The following is a 12,019-nucleotide window of genomic DNA, read 5'->3' as shown; positions in this document are numbered from 1 at the left end:
CTCAATTCATGCATCAAAAATGTTCACTTAATTTTTAACCTTACTCCGTCAGAATAAAATCTTGACTCTCATTTCTTAGATACATCCGTCTAGATACCAGAAAAAACATTACAGTGGCGTAGATATTAAAACAACGCAACATACTCTGTTCTTTTATTCAGTAGCTACAGATACGAGTCGTAAACACAAATGAATAAAAAAAAAACGAGCCTTCTCATTTTTACACTCTGTGCAGCTTCCTCTACAATATAGTTCGTTGACTTTTTTCTTAAATTTCTTCATTTTTTTATTTCTTAAAGCCGGCACAGTTTACCTTTTTATTTTTTATATTTATCTTGCCTTTATGACAATTTTATTAAGGCACAGGCGATGCCTACGCAGAAGCTCTCTCATTCATTAAAACGACGATGTTCGTTGTCGCGGCGTCACTACATCGTAGTAACTTCGAGAAGCTTTATTAAAATACTTTTTACTTACACAAAGTATTACTGAGTTGATAATGATGACGCAATAATGTTTATGTCTATAATATCAATACCACCTTGTCATCTTAATCGTCTTGTCGGTAACTGTCTGGAGTATCGCTAAACTTGGAAGCTAGAACAATAAAAATACAATGTCTAAAAATATTCTACAAACAAAAGACGTGTGAGTTCTGATAAATATTTTAAATTTCAAGATAAAATTCTATTTACAATCTTTATACTTAACTAAAACATTGAATCTAAATGAATCAAAATTGATTTCTTTTTACTGTAAATTGGTAAATGAATGTCCGGCGCACTAAGATTTGAACACAGTAGTATGTTTAGAGGCAAAAATGCACACAGACCTATAATTTTATTTACGCTTATGATTTGTATATTTCTAACATTGCATTTTAGTCAACAATCAAATAATATTTTCGGTCACCTGGCAGACTTATTACTAACCAAAATAATTCCCTAATACAACAGACTGCGCCACACTAACGTACGTTTACCTCAGGCTTATCTCTTAGATCGCGACGCGAGCGCATCCCCACGAATTATTTCATTACGGGCGGCGCGGGCGCAGCTAAACAATAACACGTGACTGCCTACCACATGCCTACACGGCGCAAGAGTAGAGTTTATTATGCGACGCGAGATTTTACAGCCTTTGTTTGATAACCGCACCCAGCTTGAGAAAATGGCGGTTTGTGCCGGTTGAAAGTTGGCGCTCACGTGAAATTAGTAACCTCACTGTTACATACACATGTGTGTAATTCGTGATAGGATAAGCAGAATGACAAATAGAAGATGCAATCAATTTTGGTATCTATGCAGTTTTAATATGAATGTGATAAACCCTATGGTGACAGGTGACCCATTCGCTGTTTGTCCCTACTGATTTTAATGCTGGTTTATTTCTTTTTTTTGTAGTGCATAGTCAAGTGTTTGTATCTATAGTAGGAGTTATGTCGGAGAGCAAGTAGCGCGCCATATAATGGCAACACAGTTCCTAGTCGGTTTCAAATTCAAATCGAGAATTCGATGGATAGAGGTCGTGGTAGACGGGACGTCGAAATAGACGACAGAGGAAATAATGAGGAATGGAACAGACAGAGAGGAAATCAAGAAGACTTCAGACAACGTACTTCAGAACATGGTATAAAAACATATTACTACAAGCCTAGTAGAAGTATCCTGCGTAAAGCGTTGGATGGTACAATATGATGCCGGTACAAAGACCTGGAGGAATCCGTCTCGACATTATAAATGACTACTAATACGTAAAATCTACAAACTGTGATTTTCTAATGAACTCAATAAGTTAAATGGCACTCGAAAAGTATTTATTACTTTAATGTAGTTGTATTGTAAACCGTAATACCCATTACATTAGGGCGCCAGATCCGCCTATTTGACATGGCTTTCCCATATTTGGTGAAAACGATTTCACATCCCAAATAGACATTCAAGTAAATAATAGTGTGTGAACAGTTACTGCTGATTCACAATCGCCTATAAACAGCTTACACGTCTTTAGTGCCTAATTTAACTATGACATTTTGACTTTCTATCGTATTAGAGTTCACATAAACTAGACATAAAAAGTTTATTCTCGTGTTATTACTAAGTTCTGGCTTTCATACACAATATAAACCGACATCCGTAGACAGTGCAACAAGTTTTTTAGAAAAAACTGCATACACGCTCCGCTAATATAATAAATACTAGGTAAGTATATTAGTCTGATTGACTGAACTGTACCTGTTGAGGGTGCATACGTATGAAATGATCGAAAAAGAAGAAAAAATCATTATAAGCTGATTTTAATATTGAACGAAACTGTATTTAAAAAAAAAAACAACAGAACATGACAAGTATATTTAAAAAACAAAACTTAGGACGACCAAGAAGGCCGTCGTTAACAATACCTATATGATGACAGGTCCCTTTTTAACAACCTACTTTTACAAGATGTCGCTGGTCTATGTTTTATAAATAGCCTATGTTTTTCGTCGACAGAAAATGAATGAAGCTCTTTTTGCCCGGCTACAGCAAAGCTATAAGTGTTATGATTGGCTATGATATAAAACAAATTTTTCATTCATGCATACACAGCCTTAATACATATTTAAGCTGTAAGAGTAGGTAGATAATAACGTCTTAATCTCAATATTTTGCAAATAAGCAAACCTGATCCATTTGTGACACTTAATAATTGTTTGTTCGTCCCACGCTTAGCACCTTTTTTGTGAAAAATTATATCAAAATAACCTTTTTCGTTTGGTATTTGACGTTTTATTTGTTTAGGTACATTATGATGTCACTTGTACCACTTTGGTGCAGTTTACGTGGCGATTGTTTCTGATCAGATAAGTGCCGAGTGGCGTCACCTTGTGATGAGTAGACACACCTGTGTTGTTCAAAACTGATTTAACACACAACCATTCATCCACATTCATCGCACGATGAACTTAGTACCCACGCTTCGTACAAACAACCTCGTTTTACACAGACACTACACATTGATATTATCGTACACGCGAATTTGTGTGTGTGACCTCTGACACTATACCATTCAAGTCTAAATTATGTGTCCGTTCTATACGTAGTATTATACCTTATTCTATGGCTTCACCTAAGCTATCTGTTAGACCAACGTGACGTCGTATATGACACAACACTGATTTGTTTTATAATTTGTTGCTTCATCTTGATCTGTTTATTACAGTAGCATTCCACTGGATGTTTCACTTTAATCATCCATCGCTACCGTTACTATTACTGTTTTCATGGTTATGAACCGTATGCGAAACCACCATCAGTTTGCTCGTTTATAACTTTTTAGTATTATAATTAATAATGTTAAAAAGTAACTAGGGACTTTACAGACTGCGTTCCCTCCAAAAATATATAGATACCGCTGTACAAATTTGCCTTCGTTTAACCTTCTAATTTCACCGTATAAGTACAAACATACATAATGACTTAACATTATCTTTATAGCAACAACTAACCACCAAATATTCTGGACGTCATACATCGGCACTTCCAGAAAATACCGCACATTTAAACTGTTACACAACTCATTATAAAACTTCATCCAATTTTGGAGCATAATTTCTTCGTGTGGGGAACAAAGGATGCTTCGCATTCTCATTAAGGATTTTGTGGTTTAGTCCGACTCTGAGTGAAGTTTCGATGTCGGTAATATATAAGCAGTGAAGTAGGTCTTAACTACTTGGCCGGGCAAATAAGGAGCGCTGAAGGCTCTCGCCCGGTACAACGTTTAAGACAATAAGCCTGAGGGTGCCCAGTTGAGCGCGAACCTCGGCTCAGGGCGTCGTCTGAGAGGAAAAAATATTTGAAAGAATTAATCGAACCTAGTGGGTTGATAGCGATAAGCGCTGATTGAGGGAAGTCGTCGACCACGCCGGCGGGGTCGGTATCGGGGTCCTGAAGTGTTTGTGTCGCGAGCTGATTGGCCGCCTCTATGGCTAAAGTAATCGGGTCGTCGGGATCGTTGGAATACACTTGCACACACACTTATATTATATTCTTTATATATGAATTTATACGTCGTTATATTTTTGTTTGCAGTTATAATTGTTGCTAGAAAAAACACATATTTCTTGCTGTAAAATTAAGTTTTACATTACACTGGGCAATTACGAAGTAGTCTTTATTATGATCAGAATAATAATGGATGGAAGATGTGATTGTTTGTTATTCATGAAATTGGAAGGTTAAACGAAGATAAAACTGTACAGCGCCATCTATATTGTTTTTGATGAACATAGCCTGGAAAGTACTTGTTTAAAAATAAACAAGAGGTATTTGGCGCAACCACAACCGATATAGGACGCGATAACCGATGAAGTAATCGAGAACTAGCTTGAATCGTCAACAGGACCGACTATGTATGTTCAGTCATGAGCAATATAATGTACCCACTTTAGGACTCTGTCGCACTAACATATTTTTGACATTTAGTGAGACTTACCTACAGTTCAATTTGTCAAAAAAGTTAATGTGACATGGTAACAAAGTGCATACATATTAATGCTCGTGACCGTACGAGAAAAGGTACTGATTATTTCAATGCAGTAGCCAGACTTCTTTTATATATTCGTCATCAGTAAAGTTTTAACGTGACTCTGAAGGTATCGAGTGTGAATAAGGGATCGTTTGAAGTCAGCCTTTATTACTTTTAGGGACAAGAAGTTATTTACGCTACATGTATTTAATGAGGGACTTTCCAGGCTCATCAACATCATCAATTTAAGAGACACGCTCTTGTCGGTGCAGCAATTTCAAATTCAAATTCAAATATATTTTTTTCAGACATTAACACATCCATAGGGGTTAGTATGAAAGGCAACTTAATAGCTAATGTTATCTTAACAATATACTTATAAATAAGAGCTGGGTTTTGGCAATATATGAGCCTTTGTCCAGTGCTCAAAAAATGAACCCTGGGCGCAGGCCGCTACAATTTTTAGGAGGCTGTTGCCGCTGCCACGCACCCTGCGCATCAAGGATACTACTCTTTTTCTCATAATAGCAGCAAAGCCATCTACATGGGCATCTACGAACATCCCTGATGCACTGCAGAATTTCCATGCTACTATTTAGGGCAGTGGTTACCTTGTTGCCTTCCGCCCCGCAGTACTCTGACGCAAGTGGGATGGCTACGCTCCCGAAAATTAATATAGATGGCGTTGTGTAGATTTAACGTGATAATTATCTATTTTCTCATTGCTCGGGTACATAAGCATTTAAAAAAATGTATTATAATGGTTGGTTGGTTCCAGGATCGTCAGAAATGGAAAATCATGGAAGAGGCCTACGTCCAAAATTGGATATAAATTTAGGCTGATATAGATAGATAGATATAATGGTTGATATTTGGATCAGAATCGGATCGGCGCACACTCGCCACTCCTCCGTGCCGTACACATGCATAATACACTCCTTGCATCAGCACCAGAGTGAGATCTCTTTGTGAGTGAGTGGACGTATGTGTGTCGCGAGTGTCTGAGGATCTGCGAGATGATGAATGATGTGTGAAAATTAAATATGTTTTAATATATTTATCTCCTACCTTTTCATTTATTGGCGGGAACTTGTTATTAGCATTGTCTCATGTATATTTAGTTCATTTAATGTATAATTAGTCTGTAAGTTCTCCAAATTATATATATAAAAAAAATATATAATATTGTTTGCACCTAAGTTTTATATATGTCTAATTATATTTGTTTATATTGAAACTTTCACGGCGCATTGGAGCTTCTGCACTGTAAAGTCGTGAAATGTAAATAATAAATAAATCAGATATTGGCCCCGATTCCTGCAGACACCGCCTAATTTTATTTTAGGTTATATCCGTCATTTTCGTATCCGTCGAAAAGGAAAGGGACGGATGATTCACAGCTCTTAATTTTAGGAAGAATGAGTAAATTAATGTGTCGGGTTATTGACTGACGTAAAATTTTTAGACGGTTGGTTTAGATTTGTGCTTAAAATTGACGTGTGTTCCATAAATTTTATGCTTGTCGATTATCCGTCCCTTTCCTTTTCGGCGGATAAGAAAAGGACAGATATAACTTAAAATAAAATTAGATGGTATTTACAGGAATTAGCACCACTGTACTCGAATAGAATCATGTTGCTACCCATATTGTTTCTCCTTATTTTGATAAGAGTAATAATGGGTGGAAAATGCGTTGTGTCTGGGTGTACTCGTAATAATAAGGATCATCATTTATTTCCAAAAACAAAGATAAAAGATGCATTATGTCTGTTATCCATGAATTTAGAAGGTTAAACGAAGGAGAATCTTTATAGAGCCATCTATATAGTTTTTGAGGAATGTAGCATGCATAGTTCCTTATTGGGAGTTCTAACAGAATTACCACACAATGAAGTACTTAGCTTTTATATTTTATTTTGTTTAACGTTATTACGTTATGTTTGCAGAGGCGCAAACTAATTGCTTCTACACCATCACGAGGAAAAGTTACGCCTCCTTGCTGCGCCGCGTGCGCGCAAGCTCGAACAGTATCATGAGTGTGTTAGCAGATCGGTGGGACTCCCCGCTGCTGAGGCGCTGGATGCAGCTGCACGCTGCTGTGCCAAGGGTCGCGCGTGAGTATTAGCTTAAGTTGTATAAGTTGTTACTAACATTAGCATATAAGTTGTTTGTTACTAACATCATATGGATTACTAACATTATACAGTCAGAAATAAATAATTTGAATTTGTTACTTTTTTACATTTGAAGTCGAATGTACTTATATACAAATACTCCTATCAGTACAGAACCATATTGTGTTAGTGTATTTCGTGCATCGCCAAGACAATAAATAAAGGAACTAATGACTCGTGCGCCGAAACACTGATTTTAATGCTTCGTGACGAGTTTTGACAAGCAATCTATTTATTTGTTAGTGAAATACGATCGGTTACCGCGAGTTTCATTACTAGATACGCAAAGTCCTTTATGTAACTGCGACATATATTAGTGAGACTTAAAATGTAATATTTACTTAAACTACATACATACAACAATAAACAGCCTGTACACGTCCCACTGCTGGGCACAAGCCTCCCCTCAATCAACCGCAGGGGATATGGAGCATACTCCACCACTCTGCTCCGGGTTGGTGAAGGTGTTTTGAATGAATGAATGAATAATAATTTATTTCGGATTTGAAATCCATAGATGTTAGTAAGTACAAAGTAACTTAAACCTAATGTTAGTAACAGGTACATAAAACAAACAAAAGCAACAAAAATAAAATATTATAAGCTTCAGAAGTGGATTTAATTTAAAAAAAACAAATCTTACAAAACAAAATTAATTTACTTATCAAGAATTTTATTACACAATAAGACACATAATTAGGAACAGAATAACACGTAACTAAATAAATATAAGAAAAATATAACGATACCACACAGGACTCGTCGAACACGATGCGTACTATCGGAGAGCCAAGAACGAAGTGAAACTTGTTTGTCAGAACGCTCGCCTTTTATAGCAATGGCTACCATACCCCTACCCCAATTACTTAAAATTGCTAATACGGCTTCTCCTGACTATGCATCGTCCTCGACTGCACTTTCTAATTGATCTCTAATCATCCAACGTCGTTCCTTCGCTGCCAATGGTCTCCTCAGCATCTGGTAAAGGTGTCACAGGCCTGGGTGCTTGCGATGTTTCAGCACCCGAATTTTCCACATCCTCGACATTATCTGAAACATAACCCAAATTTATCTATGTTTCGAAGTTTTATAAAGCATAAAGTTTGCGCCTCGTTCTTTCACTCTGTCATTTCCTCACAACAGTCATTCATCAATACACATATTCGCATACTTCACACAACAGTAATATGTAGACCTCCCTGAATCGTCTACTACTGGATCCATGGGCAGAGGCATCTCTGAATCGCTTACCCCAGTGAGACAAGAACATAGTCTTGAGCTCATCACACTGTTTAGACAGAGGCCTCCTCTGAATCGCATGTCTAAAGACAGTAAGTTCTAAATAACGTCATTTATGTGCACATACTCATCAGATCAGATGTTTTAGATCAATTGCATATTGAGCCTTCACGAGTAGAGGACAGAGGCCTCCCTGAATCGCATGTCCTTACTGGTGATGTTATAGCTCCTTCCTTCCACGCATTAGCTTATCTTTGCTCTTGCAAGACGGTATCGTAATTCATTTTGTCATTAAAGTGTTAGCTATGGTCAGTCAGTCAGTCTAAACGGTCTTAGTACCTCTTTGTAGGGGAAAGGGTGAAGTCACAGAGAGGAAGATTGGCCTTTAAAATTTTATGGAAAAGGGGCAAGTAACCTAAGGTGGGGTATGACAAACGGAATCACAACTTATAGTCTCGCATTAACAAAGTAAGGTAAAATGCTTACTTTCAAAGAAAGCGGCGCACGACTCAGGGCACCACTCTCCGCGCCACAGTACCAGGAACTCGGCTGCTGCTTGTGTAGTTTTTCCGTAGGAGCCACTCAGCAGCTTCAGCTCGTATCGTCCTCCAGGTAGCACCTTGATGATCTTGTAAGGACCCCTCATGCCAGGGTCTAGCTTTCCCGTCGATTGTGAATATTTGATGGCAAAAACAAGATCCCCAACTTGGAACACACGAGCTGGGCGGCGTCTCTCGTTTAGTCGTCTATCTTGCTGCTCACGATTTCGCTCCAACAGTTCGCTGGCCCTCGATCGGCACAACTCACGCCATGCTGCTCGATTAGGCGGGGAGTTGTCTAGTGCCAAGTCGCGGACTAGGTTACGTATGACAGGGGTGGCACCGTTAATACCTATAAGCAAATTCATGGGAGAAGATTGCGTAGTCTTATGTTTTGTTATGTTCAAGACCAACTGCAACCTCCACAATGTATCAGACCACGACATATCCTTATGATTGGCTTCGATGCGAATCATGTTGAGAGCAGTTCTGATGTAGCGCTCCACTTGACCATTGGATTGGTGCATCTCTGGAGTTATTAGGTGAATATCGCAACCCTGGTCGGTAATCCACTTCGTGAAACGACTGGCCTCAAACATCCGCCCACGATCAGCCACTATTAACTTTGGGACACCAAATAGTGATACGGCATTAGAGAGCGCCGAAATGAGTTCATCGGTGTCTTGACGTTTCAGAGGATAAAGTAAACAATATTTGCTAAAAGCATCGACCACTAGTAAGACAAACTTATAGTCGTTGGACATTGGTAATGGTCCTAAAGCGTCAACATGAATTGTCTCAAATGGGAGGTCAGGCTTTTGCCAAGATGTAATTGGTTGGTGGGGTGCTCTCGGAACACGCTTCATGGAAATACAGACCAAGCAGTGACCTATATACTTGGCCACGAATTGGCGAAGTCCAGGGAACCAAAAGTGCCTCAGGATCAAGTCTACGGTTTTGTCTGCGCCGACATGTTCATGCTCATCATGGAAGATTCGCAAAAGACTTAATCGGTAGCCCTTGGGGATATAACAAAGTAGCCTAGAATCTTCACCCACCGAGGAACATCGGTAGTACAGGGTATGGTTTGGTAAACATACCTTGTTGAATCTAAACGACCCTCCTGTAATTGTTGAATGAGTGCTTCAGTTTCCTCGTCGGCAGCCTGCGCTATTTGAGCCCAGTTTCGTGGTCGGGTTAAAGCATTAATAGCATTCACTGTTACCGGGTTGCGACTCAAGTAGTCTGCATGAGTCATCATTGTGCCCTTCCTGTATTCGATTTCGAATGAAAAGTCCTGAAGATAGACCCACCAGCGAGCCACGCGGGGGAGTAGGTCCTTCTTCCTTTCGGTGGCCTTCAACGCATTGCAGTCTGTGACAAGTTTGAACTTAATACCAATTAGGTAATGACGGAAGTGCTGCAATGCCTTGACGACCGCCAAGGTTTCCAGCTCATAAGAGTGGTACCTACTCTCCGCACCTTGTGTACTTTTACTGAAGTAAGCTACAACTCGCTTCTTACCATTCTTATGGGTCTGTAATAGAACGGCTCCGTATCCGATGCTACTCGCATCCGTATGGACTTCTGTAAATAATTCAGGGTCAAATATTGATAATATGGGTTCGCTAGTCAGGCAACGAATTATTTCCTGCCGAACTCTTTCCTGCTCCGGACCCCATACGAAAGGCACATCCTTTTTTAGCAGTCGCGATATACCTGCTGTTCTCGTGGAGTAACCCTGTATGTAACGCCTGAAATATCCGGCCAGCCCTAAAAATTGCCTAACCTGTTTGGTATTTGTAGGCGGTGGGGCGTTGACTAAGGCTTCTACCTTACGGGGACTCGGCTTGACCTGACCCATAGTTATGACCCTTCCTAAATATTCCACCTCTGTAGTTAGAAAAGAACATTTACGTAGGTTAATAGAAAAACCTGCATCCGTTAGTGTCTTAAGGACACGCCGCAACAAATCGATACCCTCGTTAATACTATTGCTCAAAAGAAGTACATCATCTATATAAACGAGTACCGTTCCAGCGTCAATGAAAGAACGTAGTGTTTCATTGATTATGCGCTGGTAAACTATCGGTGAGTTGGTCAATCCGAAGGGCATCCTGACAAATTCATAATGTCCCTCCGGAGTGACGAAACCCGTCCTATGAATCGACTCCTCATCTAACGGGATTTGGTGGAACCCTGTTGCCATGTCGAGACTGGTGAAATATTTAAATTTTCCCAAACGATCTATGTGATCGTCTATTAATGGCAACGGGTACCTATCCCGTATGGTGAGTCGATTCAAGGCGCGATAGTCCACGCACATTCTGTCTGAACCGTCCTTTTTCTTAACCAATATTATTGGGCTCGAATATTGGGACGTGGACTCCCTGATAATGCCTTTCTCTTTGAGATCCCTAATTATCTCACGGACTTTCATTTTTTCCTGATGGGAGAGCTTATAGGGTCGATATGCAACTGGGGTAGCGTCGGTAAGATTAATGTGCATCTTCCCTGTCCTAACTGTGGTGGTCGCGGTGCCTACGATTAAGTAATCGGAATATTCGTCGAGTACCGCTGTCAACGTCTTATATTCTTCACCTTGAAGAGGTGTATTGATGGTCGGTTTTTCACTCGTGATCGAGTTTAAATGTTTAGTGACCTTAGGTGATCGCGTGAGATATTGTCGATCTTTAGTTCTAACATACGTTACACCATCACGGTTTAAAATATCGGTACCGATAATGATAGGCGCAGTCATATATTCTGAAGGTACTACGACAAAGTCAGCCTCTATGGAAATCTCCTTAAATTCAACTGTAAGCGTCACATATTTGTTGGCTACTATATCTTGACCACCAATACCTCTAATGGTGCAATCCGTATTATTCAAGGTGTAAGAAAAGTGTTTTAAAATGTCGGAAGATATGAGTGAAACATTAAGTGCCCCGCTGTCGATTAGCACGTCCACAGGAACACCTTGTATGACTGCTGTAGTAATGTCATTATTATCGATATGAATATGTGACAGTTCAGTACATAAGTTAACATTACGTTTATTACGCTGTCCTGATCTGTCTTTAGCGAAGCAAGTCTGTTCAGTGTGACCCGGCTTCTTGCAAAATGTGCAACTTACGATGTCAGTAGAAGGTGTGCTTGTGGATGGACCAGCGTCTCCATTAGATTGCCCCTTCAGCCTTTTAGGACATTGAAAGGATTTATGCCCAAACTGGCCACACGCATAACAGGCTTTGTTGGTTTGACCCGGATGAGGGCGTTTTTTGTTAATAGCAGCCATGCGCGTGTCCTGCTTAGGTCGACTAGGCTTAACGTATATAGAAAGAAACGACACCAAATTATCATTTGTTAGATTCGCGTTAGACGCTGCCGCCCTAATATGTGGGTCCGTAATACCGCGAATGACAATCATTGTCATTAGCTCCTCACTCAGCCCCTTGACTATTCTTAAACGTAACAAAGTTCGTCTAGCGTACTCTGCGTACGTCGCATATCTGTCAGAGTTAGTGTTCATTATTTCAAACAATATATTTGCATAGTCAA

General features: G+C 39.5%; 1 protein-coding gene across 1 annotated transcript; it reads right to left on the bottom strand.

The window, feature by feature from the left end:
- Positions 1–7,271: 7,271 nt before the first annotated feature.
- LOC126372886 (uncharacterized) lies at positions 7,272–8,963 on the bottom strand. The gene is made up of 2 exons (XM_050018817.1): positions 8,406–8,963; positions 7,272–7,730 (listed from the first exon to the last, which is right to left on the bottom strand). Exons 1-2 carry the CDS (start codon positions 8,932–8,934, stop codon positions 7,612–7,614), a joined length of 648 nt encoding a protein of 215 aa, XP_049874774.1. The 5' UTR covers positions 8,935–8,963; the 3' UTR covers positions 7,272–7,611.
- Between the last annotated feature and the right edge of the window lie 3,056 nt (positions 8,964–12,019).

Source organism: Pectinophora gossypiella, chromosome 14 (genome assembly GCF_024362695.1).
Source record: "Pectinophora gossypiella chromosome 14, ilPecGoss1.1, whole genome shotgun sequence".
NCBI lineage: Eukaryota > Metazoa > Arthropoda > Insecta > Lepidoptera > Gelechiidae > Pectinophora > Pectinophora gossypiella.
This window is presented reverse-complemented; position numbering and strand designations above follow the sequence as displayed.